This window comes from Marmota flaviventris, chromosome X, assembly GCF_047511675.1.
Source record: "Marmota flaviventris isolate mMarFla1 chromosome X, mMarFla1.hap1, whole genome shotgun sequence".
In the NCBI taxonomy this organism is placed as follows: domain Eukaryota; kingdom Metazoa; phylum Chordata; class Mammalia; order Rodentia; family Sciuridae; genus Marmota; species Marmota flaviventris.
Genome location: NC_092518.1, coordinates 69,161,798 through 69,184,508, shown reverse-complemented (window position 1 = coordinate 69,184,508; position 22,711 = coordinate 69,161,798). Strand labels below are relative to the sequence as shown.

General features: G+C 32.1%; 1 protein-coding gene across 1 annotated transcript in view; it reads left to right on the top strand.

Moving 5' to 3' along the window:
* The window catches only part of Hdx (highly divergent homeobox), an 82,664-nt gene that overhangs the window by 11,771 nt on the left and 48,182 nt on the right, over window positions 1-22,711 (top strand). The window contains exon 3 of the mRNA XM_027930836.3: window positions 7,003-7,056. Coding sequence (XP_027786637.2) covers window positions 7,003-7,056 — 54 coding nt within the window. The remainder of the gene's footprint in view (window positions 1-7,002; window positions 7,057-22,711) is intronic.

Here is a 22,711-nt window from a genome sequence, read left to right as displayed (position 1 = left end):
ATTTTACATTTCCAAATTTCCTTGCTATTGGATTTGAGTATCATACCAGTGCAGCTGGAATAGATACTTGACATAATTTTTATTTTCTTAAATGTATTAGTTTTATATGAACTAATATATGAAATATACTATAGCTAAAACAATACTCAAGTCTGCTCTTACTGATTTTCTGTCTTGAGCTTTCCATTTTTAAAGTGAGTTATCAAAGTCTCCTAATAATTGTGCCTTGCTATTTATTTATTCTTTCAGTAATTTTAATATTGCTTTAGGTTTTTAAGCATTGAAATATTTGGAAAAGATATATTTATAATTGTTATATATTTTGTTTTCAGTTCTGGCCTTTAAAAGCAGGTCCTCACCGGTGCTAGCCAAGTCCTGTATAACAGAGCTACATCATCAAACATTTTTTTTTTTAATTTTGTTAACTTGCCTAGGCTGGCCTCAAACTTGTGATTATTCTGCCTCAATCTTCCCAGTGACTAAAAAAGTGCACTGCCATGCCTGCATGTTGACCTCTATGTCATTAGATAGTGAATTTCTTTATCTCTTGTGACAGATTTTTATGGAAAGACTCTTTTTTTTTCCTAATGTAAGTATAGCAACTCTTTTGGTTACAGTTCAACACTTAATATCCTGATTCATATGTTAATGGTATTTGGAGTGGGGCCATAAAGAGAGATAATTAGGGTTAGATGTAGTCTTTAGAATAGAGCCTCCTTGATGACATCTGTGGGTTATAAGAAGAGAAATGGAAACCCAAGCAAGCAGGAATAACTTTCCTCATCCCTTCAATTTCAGCCTATAAGTGCTCCTAAAGTTAATGTGAGTCGCTTGTATGCCATCTATTGTTGGATCTTGTTTTTTTTTTTTTTTTTTTTTTTTCCCCCAGTCCATTCAGTCTCTCTCAGTCCTTAGGAGAATTTAATCAATTTATACTTAAAATAATATTGATTGGTAAAGACTTAATATTATACTTTCTTACTATTTTCTGATTTTTAAAAATTCTTTTGTTCATTCTTCTTACCATCTTCCTGTGTGATTTGATGATTTTTGTAGTATTATTCTTGGTTCCTTTTTGTTAATCTCTTGTGTATTTACTAGAGATTTTTTTTTCTTTTTGTTTACCATGAGTCTTGCATAAAATGTAAAATAATTGTCTTAAAGCGTTTTTTGTGTAAATCCAATGCATGCATTTCTTCAGGGACACTTTTTTGAGATTTATTTATTTTCATTGAAAAAGCAATAAATTCCTGTTTCTTTATATTCTTTATGAATATGAATTTATGAATTTTTAAAATTGGTTATTTGGAATAAATGTACATCCCTCTTTGCATTCTGGACGCATGCTGTTGGAGACATTCATTTATCAACCTGGCATGACATTTTATATCTCTTGGAACTTTTCTTTATATCTTCCCTGAGCCTGTGTACATGATATTTACCAGTTCTTCTATATGCATAGTTGCTTTTAATGATCTTAATTTGCCTAAGGGTCTCAATCCTTCTTCTCCTAGAGCCCCTAGATTTTTATTATATTCCTCAATTAGTAGTCTTTTTCTTCAAGTTTCTGTGGTCAGCTAACTCCTTATTGTTTTCATAAGTCTTGCCAATAGCTTCTTACAACTTCCCCTAGCTTGATATTTGAGTTACTTCACTTTTATCTGTTTAAACTACAGATAAGGAAATAAAGAGACCAATTACTCAGATACCTCCCCAGAAGGTTAGAACTTTGAGAATTAAATCAAATTCAGTCTGATTCTTGTTCACAGAGGAGACTGGGAATTAAGATACTACTTCCTCAATAGTATGTTAAACTACACCATGAAGTAGATGTGAGAAGGGCTAATAAAAATGTCATGGAATTTCACAAAATTTTGAATGTGTTATTTTCTTAATTGGGTATTTGCTTGGTTGCTCTATTTTTATATGGTTTTCATTGTTGCTACAAAGTTATTTTAGGCAGCCATTAGTTGTTTATTTAATGTTTCTAACAGGGGGTGTAGAGCTTCTTAGTACTTAATCTTCCTGACTTCTCTTTGTTGATTGTTTTTTAAATTGCAGAGTGCATACATCTGTGGATATAGAGTTAGTGCAACAAATAACCAGGGAGTTTCCATTAAAAGCCCATCGTTTGGTTCAATATAAAATTGTATGTAAAGTAGATAGGGAGCCATGATTCCTGGTAAGAACATGAGTCCAGTTCAGCTTGATAAAAACAGTAAATCTTTGCTGTTGTTTGGAGATCTGATCTCTGACTACACATGTAATAAACTATTTCATTTCAGTTACAAAAGTATAATTATAATTAAAAACTAATACTTGACAATTCATTTTTGGAAAATAGCAAGTAACTTTTGTAGTTTTCTCAAATGTCTTTTTATGAGTAAAATTAGATAATATGTTGAAATATTCTAGAAGTTATAATTTCAGATTTAAATTTGTAATTGTATATCCCTTTGAATTTTTATATGATTTTCATATAAAAATTTGAATCACAAGATAATCATCCACATACTAATTTATTTTATTGTACTTATATCCTTGCATTATATTAAACTGCCAATATTCCAGAAATCAGGTTTGTATTGTTATGGTTAAGTACTATTGTAATTTTATTAAAAGATCTTATAATTATAGTTTCCTTTATCTTAATCTCTCTGTATCTATAAAATTTAACCAAGAAAATATAGAAAAAAAAATCCCACTTTGGATGTCAGTTGCAGGAACTTTTCAAGCTACTAAACCTTTTAAACATCATTTTCCTATCATTTAATAGATAAAATTTTGTGTACTTAAAAGTGTTAATTGCTTGCCCCAAAGTAGTAGTATTAAAAGTAATCTGAAAAGATAATCTAATTTCTCAAATCTTTGCTGGAGACTTGATGGAGAGAAGAGGGGAGAAGATTTTTACATATGCCAGGACACCCTACTTTTTTCCAGAACACATTGTTCTCAACCAGAATTATTACTCACCTCCCTACAACATCTTACCCCATGCAACAGTCTTGAATATTGCCACTCTTGGCCTTTTGTTGCATTTCAGAAAGTCAGAGCTAGTGAATAATGAAGGCCCAAATTAATTCAATCAGTCATCAGCAAATATTTATTGAGTGCCTATCATATATATATATATATATATATATATATATATATATATATATCCAGTAGTGTTCTCTGTGCTGTATACCTCATAATTGAAAAATCACATAAGGAACCCTGCCAATTAAGCAGAATGATTGATAGGTTCTCGTGCTCAACTAATACCAAAACAACCCATAGAAATTTAAAACATTGATTTATGAATCTGTTACAGCTGAACTTTCTGAAAGACCCAGTTACTGCCTGATTGTTTTAATCAAATTATATTTAATAAAACACTAATTAATATAATTCTAATTTTCCTGGTTCACATAACAGTATGTTCAGATACTAGCAATAAACAAATTTTTAAACAAATGAACTTTTAAAAATTGTGTATTTGGGATATTTGCAGAAACATCATTATATAAAGATTCATGATCCTCCCACCTTGGCCTCCAAATAGCTGGGATTACAAGCATTCCAACAGGACTATATTTCCATAGTTTCCTTTATATTAGAGTCCTTTGTGTACCTGTCTTCGCTCTTTCTCTCAAAGTATAATTCTTGCCCTCCAGGAAATTACCTTTTATTTCCTGTAGCACACAAAATAGCACTTCATATAGAAGATATGCTTGATAGACATTTGAATGGAATTCAAAATATTTATTTTGGAAAGTTATATACACTAATTTTAATAATGTTCAATTAGTCATAAAGTTTCTTATGTTCTTTTACAATTGCTTTAAGAGCCTGAGGGATTATTTTAAATTCTTTCAGTGGTGACAAATCATCAAGTGTTCAGGGAAAATTTGATTTTGGAAAATAGAATTCATTCTGAGCCATGGTTAGCGAATAATATGAATGCTCAATCTGGGCTCTATAGTTTCAGTTAAAATAAAAGTAATGTGAAGAAATGAGATAATCTTTGCATGAGACATGAAGTGACAAATCCAGAAGTTCCCAAAATACTTTCAACAATGGCAACATAATTGTGATGAATTTCTTACATCCTAAATTTTCTACTTGGAAACTTGCAGCATTAATTTGGCCATGTAAATACTAAAATATTTGTTAAATAAGCCTTGTCTCCTTGTAGATTCATTTTATAGTTGTCCAAAACAGGATCTTGAAACTATGTTTAGAACTAAAATATCACTTAATCATGAAGTTATGGCCCTTCTCAGTTAAGTATTACATTTTATAGCTTTCAGTGAGTGAGAATCCTAATATCAATATTGCACGAAATAAAACTCCCGAAATTTAGGGAAACATTTATCTGTACTATGAATCAAAACAGGTTAAAAATTCAGCTATGCTGATTATCCATTCCTGAGTTTTACTGAAATGTAAGGAACTAAAAGACTATTAGAACAGGAAAGGTGAGTTGAATAAATAATTGAGTATCATGCAACTTTTCAGTAATCACTGTTTGGGGGCTCTGTCTTTTTTTTTTTTCAATTCATTTGGTTTAACATATTTTCTCTAGAAAATCTATGTAGCAAGTTGTGAATTGTGGATGGGAATGTATGCAGTGATACTCCATAACAATTGGATATTATGTGATTATTTTAGCTGATTTACCTTTCTCTTTTTTTTTTGTTCTTTTTAGTTATACATTACACAAGAGTACATTTTGACATATTATACAAATTGAAGTATGTCTTATTCTATTTAGGATCCCAGTCTTGCAAATGTATATTCCTCTCATCCTCACCCCCTTTTTGTGGGTTACCTTCCGTATATCAGAGAAAACATTTGACTTTTATATTTTGGGGAGATTAGCTTACTTCATGTGGCATGATAGTCTCCAAATCTGTCCATTAGCAAAAAAATATCATAAAGTCATTCATTTTTTATTACTGAGTAATATTCAAATGTGTATATATATATATACCACATTTTCTTTATCCATTCATCTGCTGAAGGACACCTAGGTTGGTTAAATAATTTAGCTATTTTGAATTGATCTGCTATAAACATTGTTGTGGCTGCATCATTGCAGTATGCTGATTTTAAATACCTAAGAGTGGTATAACCAGGTCAAATGCTGGTTCCATTTCTAGTTTTTTGAAGAATCTCCATATTGTTTTCCAGAGTGGTTGCACCAATTTTTAGTCCCAGCAGCAATTTGTGGGTGTATGATTTACCTTTCTCATTGGAGCTAACAATCAATTGATTTTGCAAACCCAATTATATATTGATGGAAAATTAAGAGTGTATACATTTTAAAGATTTTTTCAGAAGAAATCTTTTTATCACCTTAAGTAAAATATTGAAAAAAATAACTCATTAATACTTTGTCCGTATCCCCTACCATTTAGTTGTCATTTTACTGCCATGGTATTTTATATGTTTTACATATCCTTAAAAGTATCTGGAGTTATGAATTTTTTTAGCCTATGCCTTGCATATTGGTATCTTTGTAGCTCAAAATAAAGTGGCAGGTATGGTGGCCAGGAACTTTGAAAATTTACCTGAAGTTAGAATAATTGAGGTTATTTCTTAACTCTTACATGAACTATTTGATCATTATGCATTCTCAGGAGATATATTACTATATAAACCATCACTGTATACAACTTACCAAAACATTAAATGTTTGATTGAATATACATTACCAACACCACTTCCTATCAAGGCTGTTTTGACTTTTCAGTATCTCAGAGAGAAACAAGTGTATAGTAGGGGAAATAGGGCAAGCAACAAATATGGAGTATTATTTAATCCTTGTGTATCCCATGAAAAAAAATGTGATTAAATCCTTGTTATCATTAATCAAAGTTCCAGGACCACCTTAGTCTTTGTGAACACTCTCCAGAATTCACTCTCATCTATTCCCTTGCATATCTGTACTGAGATAATTTATTTATGGTCATTTGTCTTAGTATACTTTACTTTAAAAAGAATAATCATACTATTAGATAGGATTTTATAGAAGCATTGTTTCAATTTCAGGTGTGATACATAGACTAGAGATTATTGAAATTATTAAATCCTTGGCTACTATAATAATTTTTTTCTATTTTTAAAGGTAAAATGTTTCAACATTTATGGGATTATTAGACAGCATTTGATCAATAGCACTTGTATGCAGTGCAAGAAATATGTGCTTGAGGTTTGCAACATTGCAAAATTTCTCTACCAATGCTAAACACTGGAATGTACTTAAAAAAGAACATATTTTATGGAACACGATTTTTTTTCTAGAGAGGTTTCATGTACACATGATAATGCCTAAAGTTTCACATTTTCTGTTTTTTGCAGTCGTACATTGTTTACACAAAGTCATTTTTTTATTAACACTTAAATTTCACCATTTAATAACAAAGTGGGGAGGACATGGTGAATAGACTAATGAAATCACAGTTTGGAGAAAAATGTTTCATCCATTCCTATTATAGGCCTAAGATTTAATAAGGCACACGTAGTAATGATTATATTATTGCTGGTTTTGGAAAGTAAACACAGGTAATATGTTTAAAATGGTTTATAGTATACACCTTTCATTATGAAGTCATCTATTGCTTGATGATGATGCCTATTTAAAATGTTCTTGAAAATTTTTCACTTATTTCATAGGACACTGCTTTTCATTTTAATTATATCTTCAATAGATTTCTAAACACCCAACATGGCACCAGCAATTCTAGAGCCCCCCCCACCCCCATTCCCCCCCACCCCCCCCACACACACAGTGTCCTAGAAACCTTCTTGAAATTGCAGGAAAACTTTACACCACTTCTAAATTTTTTTCCACAAATTAATCCATTTAAATACTTAGGGAGCAAAAAAAATGCACATTTGCATATGCTCTGAATGCAAATGTATCTTGAAATTATGTATATTTTTTTTTCATTCTGATCAACATTATATGTAGTGTCAATGTATACTATACTGAGATTTGATTTGTTGTTTTCACAGATTTCAGGAAACCTTACTGTGCCTTGGATTACAGGGTGTTCTAGAAAAAGAGCAGTAAGTAATCTTTTATTTAAAGCAACAAATGTTTTTTATCTCCTGTTAATAGGAATACCGTTGAGAAAAATTTCATGATTTGTGTAAAGCTGGCAAAATTTAACCTTTATTTAACCTCAATGAACACATTTTGATTTCAGAATATTTATATATACTACAAAGAAAATCTTAAATATAGTAATCAACACTCTGAAATCAGTGGGTAGTTTTTTTGAATAATCAGTGGGTAGTTTTTTCCTGCTTTAAAATGTTCAAAGTAATTCATAAAATATTACATTTTGCTTACATTTATTGAGCCTGGTTAATTTTATAATTCAATTGAATTATTATTGATATAAAATATATTGATTGGTATTAAATTATTTACTATTTTAATGCAATTCAGTATTTACAAGTATCTTACAAATAAGGTTTTTATTTTTTCCTCTGGCTTTTTTGCAGAAACTTATGATTTTTTTAAGGTTAATATAAGTTTAGTAAAATGGTGTTTTACCAAAGAACCTAATTCAGATGATCTGCATAGGATCCATTAATATGCCCTGGGAAATAATGCAAGAGACGACCCATGAAGAATTATGAAAGGTGGAAAGAAGAAGATGACTGGTTAGGAACTCCAGGAATTGAAACCATAAGGTGTTTTGCGCTCCTTCACACATTTAATAGTAGATGGCTATCCAAACTAAGCAACTCATTACCCTTAAACAGGCAACAGAAAAAAAAATGGATTGTCTCATTATTCCCCCACGTGGAACATGTGTCCACATGAGAGACTTGTAACATTGGCAAGGGAGATAAATTCAAAGTCCCCACGATATTAAACAGACAAGGAAAGTGCTTTCCTTCCCAAGGCTTGAACCTCTCCTCCCTCTCTTGGAAATATTAGGCAGCAATGAAAAGGAAGATATTGCAACAAAGAGCAGACAGGTCTGCAGAGCCTCTTTGTCCTACTAAGCTACATAATTCTTCCCTTCACCTAGAAAATTAGACTAGAACGAGGGGTCAAGCTAAAACAAACATACATTCCTAGAAGTGCTCTATTCATCCCTGAAGAATGGTGAATCCATTTTCCCACTTAAAGACAATGATCTGTTGATTGGCACTAACAGGAGGAATCTCCTCACAAGTACTTGGGTTGGATAAGGTCTTCCTGTCCACTTAAGTGGCACTAGAAAGGATCAGTAAAAACCCCGGTGACATAGATAAATCAGTAAAAACTCCATATAAAAATAAAACCACAGAGGTTCTGAAAATTTTATCACTGGAATCATAATCCATAAAATTAGCCCATGACCTTTGTGCTAAACCTAACTGACTGCTTGCTTAAGTAAAAAGATTAAATCAGACTGAAAGTCTCCTAAATTACCGACCAATGTTAAGGAAACAGTTGAAAATCACCCATCATAAAAAGAAACAGGAAAATCACAGCTTGAATGATAAATGACAATCAACTGAAAAAACACTAAGATAAGTCATATTATGGAATTACCTGACAGATAGTTTAGAACATCAATTTTAAAAATGCTTCCTCATAAAATTATAAATTATCTTGAAGCCAATGAAAAAAAAATAGAAAACCTCAGTAGAGCAGTAGAAGCTGTCAAAGTATTATAGAACTGAAAAATGCAACTAAAATTTGAAAACTTCCTAGATGGTTCAATATTAGAGTGGAAATGAAAGAGAACAGAATCAGTGAACTTGATAATAGATTACTAGAACTAAAATACAAAGAAGAACAGAATGTTTACAATCTGTTTTGACTGAAAAATAATGGACTGATTTTTTAAAAATATTTTTAGTTTTAGATGAACACAATACCTTTATTTTATTTTATTTTATTATTTTTAATTTCTTTATGTGGTGCTTGGAATCAAACCCAGTGCCTTCATATGCTAGGCAAGCACTTTACCACTGAGCCACAACCCCAGTCCTGGGCTGGATTTTATTGTATGTTAATGATATCTCAATGAAACTTTAAAAAACTACTCAATTTAGATATTGTAAAACCTTATAAAATTTAAATATAATGACAGTATGTGTGAAGAAAACTTAACTTTCAAAATGACATTTATAAAATGCACATTGGATTTTAAAAGCAATATGATAAATAGGAATATGTATAATATCTCAAAAAATTTTATAGTTGTGGTAAGAACATTTAACACAATATACACTGTCTTAAAAATTAAACACAATACAATGTTGTTAATTATAGGAATATTGTCATATAACACATTTTTGGAACAGGCTACTTTTTCAGTTTATTGATCTTTACTTAAATGAAGTATATATAAAGTTGTGTTTTGATTTTTATAAACAATCATAGTGAAATGATTATTATACCCAAGAAAATTAGCATATCCATCTTCATACATATCTACCAATTCTTGTTTTCTTTTTATCATTCTTTTTTGTGCCTAGTTCATTCTTTCTTTTTTATGATAAGTGCAACTCCAATCTAATCTTTTAGTAAATATCCAATATATAATACCCCTTTTTTGTAATTGTTTATACTGGTGGGATAATATGTGGCATTTCATTACATATACACAATATATAAGCATGTCCACAATGTGTAAATGTGTAAAATTCAGATCATAGTAATTGGCATATCTGTCACTTTAGACACATATCAGGTTTTTTTTGTGTGTGTGTGTGTGTGTGTTGGGAATATTCAACATTTCTTATATTAGCAATTGCCAAATATTCAATTTATTTTTGTCAACCGTAGTTTATTCAGAGTTTATTTATTGTGTATGATGTGAGGTAGGAGTCCTGCTTCATTCTTTTGCTTGTGGTTATCTAATTGTTCCAGGATTCCCCAATGGTTGGACTTATATAATTGTCAAAACTCAATTGACTGCAGAGGTCTGATTTATTATTGGACTCTTAATTCTGTTTAATTGATCTATTTAACTTTGTGTCAATACTGTACTGTGTTGAATACTTCACCTTTCCAGTAAATTTTTAAATAGAATTATGAGTTCTTCAATATTATTTTTCTCCTTTAATTTTATTTTGACAATTCATAGATGACTACAATACTGTATATATTTTGGGTCCTGCTCTTCAACTTCTGCAAAAATTATAGTTGAGATATTGAGGAGAATTTCATTGAATCTGTATATTGCTTTGGGAAAAGATTGACATCTTAATGATATCAAGTCTTCCAATCTATGAATATGGGATATCTTACTCAGGTCTTTATTTACTATTAACAGTGCATTTTTTAAAAGAATTAAAAACTAAAGGATGAATGTTTTCTCTGATAAACAAATGCTGATAAATAATGGGGAGATAGGGAAAAAATGAAGGAATTTTGGTTTGTGCAGAGGGGAGTGAAGGAAAGGGAGGGCGTGTGGGAATGGAAAGGACAGTGCAATAAAATGGACATTATTACCCTAAATACATGTATGATTACAATCCCCATGTGACTGCACCATATACAGCCAGAGGAAGGAAAAGTTGTGCTCTATTTGTGTATAATGTGTCAAAATGCATTTTTACTTCATGTATGACTAATTAGAACACATTAAAAAATATTTTTGTCTTGAACCTCTTTGGTTAAATTTATTCTTATATATTTATCCTTTTGATGCTATTATAAATAGAATCATTTTCTTAATTTCCTCTTTTGCTTGTTCATTGCTAGCATATATAATAAATTTAGTGCATTGATCATCTATTTTTCAAATAGGATAAATGTGTTCATTAAGTCTAAGAGGTTCTTTTGTGTATTCTTTGCAATTACCTCTACATAGGATCATGTCACCCACCAATAAATATTATTTTTTCCCAATTTGGATGCTTTTTTTTAGTTCTTTTTAAATTTTTTCCTTTTTCTTCCTAATTATACTGGTTTTTACTTTTAGTGCAATGTTGAGTAGAAGTGATGGAAACAGGGGACCATGGTCTTGTTCTTGATCTTGAAATATTTTTCAATTTTTCATTATTGAGTATACTATTAGCAGAGGATTTTTCATAAATTCCTTTAATGAAGTTTAAGTTCCTTCTGTTGCGAACTCTGGAGTAATTTTAGCAAAGTGTGTAGAATATTGTTGCATGCTTTTCGATCACCAGTTGACATGGTCACCTGAGATTTTTCCCCCCTTAAATTCCATTAATGTGGTTTGTTATATGATTGAAGTTTTTTTGTGATGAACCACCCTGACATTTCTTGGATAAATCCCAGTTAATTATACAGTATAATCCTTTACTATGCTACTGAATTCCATTTTTATTTTTTGAGGAATTTTATGTCTATATTCATGGAGTTGTTTGTATAGTTTTCTTGTGATTTTTTTTTTTATCTAGCTTGATGTCAGGATGCTTGTATCTAGCTTGGCATCAAAGAGTGAGTTAGAAATGTGACTTTCTATTCAATGTTTTATAAGAGCTTGAGTATTGATATTAATTCTTTTTAAAGTAAGTGTTTGGTAGAATTCACCATTGAAGCCTTATGGTAGTCATGGGGGATTGGTTGTTTTCTTGTTTGTTTTGTTAAGAGGTGTTGATTATAGATTTGATTTCATCTTTACCTGTCATTGATTTCTTAATCCAATGTTGGTATGTTGTATGTTTCTCAAAATTTATCCATTTCTTCAAGGCTCCTTAAATGACAGAATATAATTATTCACAGTAGTCCCTTATGATACTTGTATTCAATTCTGGAGTACAAGTGCATGGTACCAACATTAGCTCAGTTCTGGTGAGGACCTCATAGCAGGTAGCAACACAATGGAAAAGGCAAGTGCAAGAGAAAGAAATCACTGGGTGAGACAAGAAACCATAGATAAATGGCATACATATTTTAATGCAAGCAAAATTGGCTACAGTTTGTGTAATTAAATGACATGAATTATCTTAACACTGTCAGTTTACAGCTATGAATATTTTAAACATATGGTCAAAGTAATTATGTTTTTTTCTCTTCCACCTGATATTTTTATGGTAGAGGCAGTCATAGCAGGATAATTTCCTTCCACATATATATATTTTATTCCAAAAAACTGCTTATATTGGGATGGGGCTGTAGCTCAGTGGTACACTGCTTGCCTAGCACATGGGAGGCACTGGGATCGATCCTCAGCACCACATAAAAATAAATAAATAAAATAAAGGTGCTCTGTCCATCTACAACTAAAAAATATATTTTAAAAAATTGCTTGTTTTACACCTGCTATCAAATAAATTTCAAATCTTTAAGATTATATTTGTTTTATATTCATTGTAGAAGTTTTCATATTCACTGATAATAACACAGGGATAAAATTTTTGAGTTTGGTTACATTTTACAAGAGCAAAGCTTATTTTTAGATCTTTGCTGTATTTTAGTAAGATTAAAATATGAGAACACAAAAGGACCTTACAATGCAATGAGATTAAAGGAAAGAAGAATTTAACAGGCCAATGACTATTGTGGTTCATATTTTTATTAAAGAATACTTGGTTACATGCAGGTTTTAGTGGAGGCAAACACAAGTTTGTAAACAGTATAAATACTTATGAACCACATACTTTGTATACACATTGCCGCAGTCTGGCTGGACATAATTCAGGAGCCACTTGTCAAAAGAAACGAACTTTATTTTTAGAACACACACACCAAACCACCCAGCTCCTCAGGAAAAACCTTCAGAGCCCAACTGCCACCACAGGCTTCCCACAAGCCTCTCAACCTCCCCCACTCCTCCTGCTCTTGAGGCTGATTGGCTTGGTCGAGTGGGCAGAGCCAAAAAAAGTCCCCCAATGAGCAGCTCCGTGGTCTGAAAGGGCGTGGGAAACAGCCCAATCAGCATCACTGCAGAGGAACCAATCAGTTGGCAGCTAGAAGTTTGCTGGGGCTGCTGTGAGCCAATCATCAGCTGGCAGCTGGAAGTTTGCTGGGGCCCCTTCTGCTGTGGCTCTCAACAACACATAGCAGTGTTCATTGACTGGGTAAGAAAAGATCCTATGTATTGAAAGTTTTGCTACCAATTTCTTTCCACATTTAAGATTATGCAAAAAGTTATTTTCATTAAATATATTTTAAAATTTCATATTTTACATGAATATGCATAATTTGATGACTATTCATGATTCCAAAAATGTACTTAATATTTAAAAATGTAACACTTTCTGCTGTTGGATTAAAGATTGTGAGAACCATGTTAAGTCACATAAATTTTACTTAGTGCTCAACTACTTAAATTGTTACTGATTAACTCCTATTAAAAAAATTGTTGGTGTATATTAATTATACAGATTAGTGTGTTTCATCGTAACATTTTTACATGACATAACATAAATTTGATTAATTTAATCCCCATTACATCTCCAGTTTCTCCCTCCTCCCTCTCCCTGATCTCCTTCCTCTACCCACTATATCTCCCTTCTATTTTCATAAGAATAACTTTTTTTTACTCTCTAACTTCCACATATGAGAGATAACTTACAACATTTTATCTCTTTTTTCCTATAAGTTTATGACCTCCCTTCTATTTTATGTCCCAACAGTTGTTGTATTGCTGTATCTATACACTCCAAGCCATCCACATGCTTATTCTATTGCACCAATAAGATAATTTTTTCAAATTCCTTTTTGGTGTGAGTCTCCTATTTTTATTTACTTTAACTAATCTCTTTTTTTAAAGAGAGAGAGAATTTTTTAATATTTATTTTTCAGTTTCTGGTGGACACAACATCTTTATTTTATCTTTATGTGGTGCTGAGGATCGAACCCAGCGCCCCGCGCATGCCAGGAGAGCGTGTTAACACTTGAGCCATATCCCCAGCCCCTAGGTGGCACATTGCAGGAGCTAGTCACAGATTCCCTGTAAGCTCAAGAACTGTGCTGCAGGGTAACAGACCCCTATATTTAAGTTACTCAACAAACAAGGTTCTTCAAAGAACACATAGAAGCAAGCAGTACCAAATATGAACCTGAGATGCCATAACTGAGGGGTCTGTAAAAGAGCTAATGAAAGCTATGTCTGTGTTCTTATAAATGGTGGAATGATATTGACAAGGCAGGAATTCAGACACTTTCCACAGCTAGCTATAATCCAAGTGACATATGTGCTCCACAGGGGCTATCTCTCAAATGTAAATAGTAAAAATGTAAATCACAAACCTGGTGTGAATGTGCAATGTATAATTTCTAAAAGATTCAGAAAAGTAGGCAGGATGAAATGCCCTTAACAGAGAAGCTGGCAAAATTCCAAACATGGCCAACTACAATTCCTCTTTCTAGAAGAGTACGATATTCCCTCAAGTATCTGTGATTCTCCTTGTAAATAGCCTCCCCCTAATAGCACCTTGTACTTTTTTTCTTGTTTTGGATACAGGTGGGTGTGTTGGAAGAGGTAGGTGTCAGAGGACACTAATGTTTATTTATTTCCGTGACTATGAGCCTGATTGATTTTGCATCAGTTTTCTCATTTAATCATTTTAGCAATCCTACATGAGAGACAATATCCATTTTAAAATAAAGAAACTAAGCCTCAGAGATTAATGAACTTGCCTACAATTAGGAAGATTCTAATCTAAATTGGGACTTTCTGGATTTTCACTATTTTGCACTGAGGAGAAAAAATTAAAGAATGTATGCTGTTTCTGGCTTTTAATTTTTGTTGTTGGAGAAGAGAAGTTTTGTATGTATGTTAAATGATGGAATTCACATTTACAAGTTTGCTCTTGTACACAGAAGATAACCAGTAATTCCTCTATTTTTATTGAGGCTATCACCTGCTAAGTTCAGAGAGAAAAATATTATTCAATTCTATCCAAAATGATGTGTCCATTTCTCTAGGGAGTTCCTTAAATAGTGTACTTATCTGAATTCAATGTGTTTAAGCTTAGCTCTAATAATAGGGGGGGTTTTGCTTCATTTCTGCTTGTCAGTGGAAAGAAGTTTTCTATTTGTATTACACTCCCTTGGCAGAAAACTGTGACTGAAACTGCTTGTCAGACAAATAAAATGTTAGCTGAACTATGCCAGTAGAAGCTCTAGAGATCACTGTTTGTCTTTTAAGAAAAGTTAAATGAAAAATAACAGGTAGGGACCAGAGTTGTAATTCAGTGTTAGAGCTCTTGCCTAACATGTACAAGGCCCTGCATTCAATCTTGAGCACTGAAGGGATAAAAAGGGCAGCTAGTTCTCACATATGGTGCCTTTGGAAGGAAGTTGGGCCAGGGATTTTCATGACACTACAGACGGTTTCAAAGTTATGGTGGTTCAATATACTATATTTTTATGCTTTTTATTTATAAAATAAATACACATTAAATATAAAATGTACTTGTGAATTTGACTTTTATATTCTCACAGAATAGCAGTATGTGGCAGAATACACTTTCCTCATGCTGGGCAACAGCAGTAAACTACAGTACACAGTCAGCCATGCAATTGTGAGGGTAAACAACAAATACTCTACAGTGTACCATGTTGCTAAGCTATGACACTTAGTAGGTTAGGTGTATTAAATTTATTTTTACTTCTAGTATTTTTAATTTATGATTTGTTTATTGGTGTGTAACCTCATAGTAAGTCAAGGAGCATCTACACTCCAGAGACTAAAAATTCAGACACACCGTACCCAGAGTAAACAATGTTGTAAACAGAGGGAAGTTCCAAGAATAAATTACAAGGGGCCTTAGGATTATTAAACAATTTGGGTTAGTAATAGTTCTCTACAAAAACAGAACCAGCAGGATTAATGGAGACAAAAAATTGGCTCACACGTTTGTAGAGGCAGACGAGTACCAAGATCTGTACTTCTTCAAGCTGGAAGTAACTCCGTGAGACCCATGTCAAAAAAAATCTAAAAATGTGCTGGGGATGTGCTTCAGTGGGTAAATGTCCCTGGATTCAGTCACCTGTTCAAAAAAAAAATTAAAAACCTTCTGTGCAACAAAGGAAACAAGAACATGAAGAGAGAGCTTACAGAATGGAAAAAAAATGTTATTGGATACTCCTCTGACAGAGGATTAATATCCAGAATATATAAAGAATTAAAAAAATTAATACCAAAGAAAAACCCAATCAATAGACAAATGGACTTAACAGAAATTCCTCAAAAGAAACACAGATAACCAACAAATATATGAAAAAAATGTACAATGTCTTTAGTAATCAGGGAAAAGCAAATCAAAATTGCTGAGATTACATCTCCCTTCATCTAGAATGACAATCATTAAGAATTCAAATATAGTAAATGCTATTGAGGATGCAGGAAAAAAGGAACACTAATAAACTGTTGATGGAGTTGTAAATTAGTACAACCAGTAAGATAATCAATATGGGGGTTCCTCAAAAGACTAGGAATGGAATCACCATATGACCCACCTATGTCATTGCTTGGTATTTACCCAAAAGAACTAAAATCAGTGTACTATAGTGATACATGTATGTCCATATTTATAGCAGCACAATTCACAATAGCCAAGTTGTGGAAATAACCTAAGTGTCCATTGGCAGATGAATGGATAAACAAAACTGTGACATATCTGAATAGATAAATAAAATGTGTGTGTATATACATTGTGTATATGGATTTTTTATTTTTATTTGTTCTAATTAGTTAGACATGACAGCAGAACGAATTTTAATTTTAATTCATTTTACACAAATGGAGCACAACTTTCATTTCTCTGGTTATACAAAATATAAAGTCGCATCACTTGTGCAATCACACATGTACCTAGGGTAATGATGTCCATCTTTCTTACTCCTATTCTCCCCACTCCCCTCACTACTCTCTGCCCAGTTCAAAGTTTCTCCATTCTTCCCTTGCCTTTCCCACCCCATTATGGATCAGCATCCACAAATCAGAGAAAATATCCGGCCTTTTTTTTTTTGAGATTGGATTATTTCACTTAGCACAATATTTTTCAATTCCATCCATTTACCTGTAAATGTCATAGTTGTATTCTCTTTTAATGCTGAGTAATATTCCATTGTTTATATATACCACAGCTTCTTTATCCATTAGTCTATTGAAGGGCATCTAGGTTGGTTCCACAGTTTAGCCATTGTGAATTGAGCTGCTATAAACATTGACGTGGCTGCATCACTGTAGTATGCTGAGTGGGATAACTGAGTCAAATGGTGGTTCCGTTCCAAGTTTTCTAAGGAATCTCCAGACTGCTTTTCCAGAGTGGTAGCACCAATCTTCAGTTCCACCAACAATGTATGAGTATACCTTTCCCCCCACATGCTTGCTAATGCTTATTATTGCTTATATTCTTGATAACTGCTATTGTGACTGGAGTGAGATGAAAACTTAGGGTAGTTTTGATTTGCAATTCTATAATTGCTAGAGATGTTGATCATTTTTTCATGTTTGTTGATAAATTGTATATTATCTTCTTCTGAGAAATGTCTGTTCAGTTCCTTAGGCCATTTATTGATTGGGTTCTTTTTCTTTCTTCTTTTTTTTTTTTTTTTTTTTTTTGGTGTTAAGTTTTTTAAGTTCTTTATATATCCTGGAGATTAGTGCTCTATCTGAGGCACCTGTAGCAAAGATTTTCTCCAATTCTGTAGGCTCTATCTTCACATTACTGATTGTTTCCTTTCCTGCAAAAGAGCATTTTAGTTTGAATCCATCCCATTTATTGATTCTTGGTTTTATTTCTTGCACTTTAGGAGTCTTGTTAAGAAAGTCAGGACCTAATCTGACATGGTAAAGATATGGGCCTATTTTTTTCTTCTATTAAGCCCAGGGTCTCTGGTTTAATTCCTAAGTCCTTGATCTACTTTGAGTTGAGTTTTGAGTATGGTGAGAGATAGGGGTTTAGTTTCATTTTGTTGCATAAGGATTTCCTATTTTTCCAGCACCATTTGTTGAAGAGGCTATCTTTTCTCTAAAGAATGTTTTGGTGCCCTTATGTAATATGAGATAACTGCATTTATGTGGGTTTGACTCTATGTCTTCTATTCTGTACCATTGCTCTACCTGTCTATTTTGGTGCCAATACCATGCTGTTTTTGTTACTGTAGCTCTGTAGTATAGGTCTGGTATTGTGATACCTCTTGCTTGACTTGTTGCTAAGGATTTCTTTGGCTATTCTGAGTCTCTTATTTTTTCAAATGAATTTCATGATTGCCTTTTCTATTTCTATGAAAAATATTATTGGTATTTTCATTGTAATTGCATTAAATCTGTATAGTGCTATCCAAGAACATAGGAGATCTTTCCATCTTCTAAGGTCTTCTTCAATGTCTTCCTTTAGTGTTCTGTAATTTTCATAGTAGAGGTCTTTCACCTCTTTTGTTACATTGACTTCCAAGTATTTTATTTTTTGGGGGGGGGGGATTTACTGTGAATCGGGTAGTTTTCCTAATTTCTCTTTCAGAGGTTTCATCACTGATATGTAGAAATTCATGTGATTTATGGGTGTTGATTTTATATCCTGCTACTTTGCTGAATTCATTTATTAATTCTAGAAGTTTTCTGGTGGAATTTTTGGATCCTCTAAATACAGAATCATGTCATTGTCAAATAGTAATAGTTTGAGTTCTTTTTTTCCTATTTCTATCCCTTTAATTTCTTTTGTCTATTTACTCTGGCTAGAGTTTCAAGGACTGTGTTGAATAGAAGTGGTGAAAGAGGGCATCCCTTTCATGTTCCAGTTTTTAGAGGGAATGCTTACAATTTTTTCTCCATTTAAAATGGAGAAAATAGATAGCTTTTACAATAGAGTTTTATTATATCATCAAGAATAATATAATTTTCATTTGCAGGAAAATGGATGGGACTATAGAAATCATGCTAAGTGAAATTGGGCATACTCATAAATTCCAAAGGTCATAGGTTTTATCTTTTATGTGGAAATTAGAAAATAACGAAAAAAGGAATTCCTGAAAATAGAAGAGAGATCAGTGGAGTGGAGGAAGGGGTAAAAGGGAGGAGAAAAAGGGAGATACAGGGGAAGGAAATGGACGAAATTATGAACTGTGCATGTATGATTATATCACAATGGATCCAAGATTGTGTATAATTATAACAACAATTTTAAAAGAACAAGTGATTCATGGCATGTGTGTGTGTGTGTGTGTGTGTGTGTGTGTGTATATATATATATATATATATATATATATATATATATATATAAAATACTCTATATATTAATGTACACAATATAATGTACTATATATTACACTATATATATATGTGTGTGTGTGTGTGTATATATATATATATATATATATATATATATATATATATATATATATATAAATTTGAAAAATAAAATTAATCAGATTAGATTTTTCTCCCAGAAAAATCCATGAAAGAGGACTTTTTATGAGGTCTTGATATTCAGTGTCTTATAGGTAAGAATATATTTTCACTGGAAACAGGGTTGGTATAAATAGAGAGGGATGATATATCTCTAGCATAATGTTTTGAAAATTCATATGCATAATATAAATTGTGAATACATTGCTAAAAGAAAAATGTACTAGACCTGATTTTAAAATATCATTGTTTATAAAAAAGATAACATTTGTTTTGTACAGTTGTTTTTACTGGGGCATAGAAACTTTAAAAATAAAAAAAGAAAGAAAACTATTATTTGTTGACTATTATTATTGCATTTTTGGTACACATTAATTTTATTTATTGTTATATTTCTGCATCTGCATTCATTGTTGATTGATCATGTCTATCTATCCATTTTTCACTTTCCCAACTCCCCATCAACCTTTCCATTCCCTAGTATACTCTCTTCTACATTCAGAGCCACAATTTTTAGTTGCCCATATATGAGAACATAATACTTGCCTTTCTATGTCACGTTCATTTCACCCAACATGATGTCTTACATTTCTGTCCATTTTGTTTCAGAAGACAGGATTTCATTCTTCTTTATGGATGAATAATACACCATTGTGTATATATACCATATTTTCTATATCCACTCATCTGTTGATGGGCACCTAGTTTGATTCCACATATTAGCTATTGTGAATAGGATCACAATAAACATGAGAATGCTGATATATTTTTTTTTCATTCTGATTTTATGTCTTTTGGAATTATACTTAGGAGTAGTATAGCTGAATGATATGGTAGTTTTATTTTTTGATGTTCTTCCATATTGCCTTCCGAAGTGGTACAATTTTTATATTAACACCAATGGTGAATAAGGGTTCTCTTTTCTATACATCCTTGACAGCATTTGTTATTTTTAACTTTTTCATAGCACCCATTAATATTGGAGTGAAATGTTAACTCATTATAGTTTTGATTTGCATTTTCATGGTGGCTAATGATATTGAGCATATGTTCATGTATTTATTGTATTCCTTCTTTTGAGAAATGTCTCTTCAGATCATTTGCCCATTTTTCATTGGATTATTTGTTTTTATGACATGAAGCTACATGAGTGCTCTATGAATTGTAGATATTAATTCTCCATCATGTGAGTAGTAATATATTCATCCATTCTGTAGGTTGTCTCCTCATTCTGTTGTTTGTTTCCTTTGCTGTGCCAAAGCTTTTTAATTTGATGTACTCTCATTTGTCAATACTTGCTTTTGTTACCTTGGCTTTTGGAATTTAATCCAGAAAATTATTGCCTTTATCATTATCTTGAAGGGTTTCACCTATGTTTTCCTATAGTCATTTCAGAGATTGAGGACTTACATTAAGGTTTTTAATCCATTTGAGTTGATTTTTATACAGAGTGAGAAATAGTGTTCAAGTTTCCCATCTTCTGCATGGGCATGCATATCCAATTTTCCCAGACCCTTTGTTAAAGAAACTGTCTTTTCTCCAATGTTTTTTTTTTTTTTTTGTATGTTTGTTGAGAATCAGTTGACTGTAGATGTATGGTTTATTTATAGATTCTCTATTTTGTTCCATTGGCTTATGTATCTATTTTTATGCCAATATGCTGTTTTCGTTGGTAAGGCTCTGTAGCATGTCTTAAAATCAGGAATTCTGATACCTCCATCCTTACTTGTTTTGCTCAGGATTGCTTTGGCTATTCTGGTTCTTTCACGTTTCTATATGAATTTTGGTATTTTTTGTAGTTATGCAAAAATATTATTGGTTATTTTGACAGAAATTTCATCGAATATATAGATCACTTTGGGTAACATGAATATTTTAACAATATTAATTCTTCTGATCCATAAACATGAGAGACCTCTCCATCTTCTATACTTGTTTGTTCAGGGATTTTATTATGAACATATGTCGAATTTGTCAAATGATTTTTTTGCATCTATGAAGGTGATCAAGTTATTTTTGTCACTTATTCATTATATTTGATTATTTTGTTTATTGACTGTGTGTGGAGAAGCATCTTGCATCTCTGGAATGAAATTGTGGTATGATCTTTCCAATATACTGTTGAATTTGATTTGCTCATACGTTATTTAGGATTTTCACATCTGTTCATCAGTTTATAGTTTCCTTGTGTGTGTGTGTGTGTGTGTCCTTGTACAATTTGGGTAACTGTGTAATGATGTCCTCATAGAGTGTTTTGGATGGGTTCCTTCCCTTTCTATTTTGTGGAATAATTTGAAAAGCATTGTTTGCTTTAGAAGTTTGGTAAATTTCAGTACTGGAACCATCTCATCCTTGATCTTGTAAGTCTTTTTATTGCTATTTCAATGTCTTATTTTCTTAACAGTCAATTCTAGTTTTTTGTGTCTTTTTGGTTCAATTTTCATAGGTCATATGTGCCCATAAATTGGTACATTTCTTCTGAATTTCCTAGTGTGTTAGCATATTTTTTTTCAAAATAATCACTAATGATCCTTTAAGTTTCTGTGGTGTTAATGTAATGTTTTGATTTTTTTAAAAACATTTATTTTATTTTTTATGTGGTGCTGAGTATCAAACCCAGGGCCTTGCACATGCTAGGTGAGCACTCTACCACTGAGCCACAACCACAGCCCCGTAATATTTCCTTTTGAGATCTAATTCTCTCTCTCTCTCTCTCTCTCTCTCTCTCTCTCTCTCTCTCTCTCTCTTAATTTAGCTAAAGGTTTATCAATTTTTAAAAAATATTTTTAAAGAAAAACTCTGTTTCTTTTACCCTTTGTATTATCATTTTATGTCTGTTTCCTTTAGTTAAGCTTTAATCTTATTTTTTAAAAAATATAGTTTTAGATGGACAGTATTTATTTATTTATTTATATTTGGTGCTGGGGATCTAACCCAGTGCCTCACACATGCTAGGCAAGTGCTCCACCACTGAGCTATAGCCATAGCCCTGCTTTAATCTTTATTGTTTCTTTTCTTCTAGTAATTTTGAGTATGGTACATTTTCACTTTTCTGAGATCTTGGGATGCATCATTAGGTATGTATTTAAGATCTATTTTTTTAATATTTAATATTATTTTAGTTGTAGGTGGGCACAGTATCTTTATTTTATTTTTATGTGGTGCTAACGATAGAACCCAGGACTTCACACATGCTAGGCAAGTGCTCTTCCGCTGAGCCACAATCCCAGCCCAAGATCTATTTTTCAATGTAGGCTCTCACTGATATTAGTTTTCCTCTTAGTACTGCTTTTGTTTTATACAGCAGATTTTGTATGTTACTTTCCATTTTTGTTTCAAGTAATTTTTAATTTCCTTTATAATTTCCTCAATTACCATCATGCATGCAAGTGTGTTGTTCAATATTCATGTGTTTGTATAATTTCTAAAGTTCTTCATGT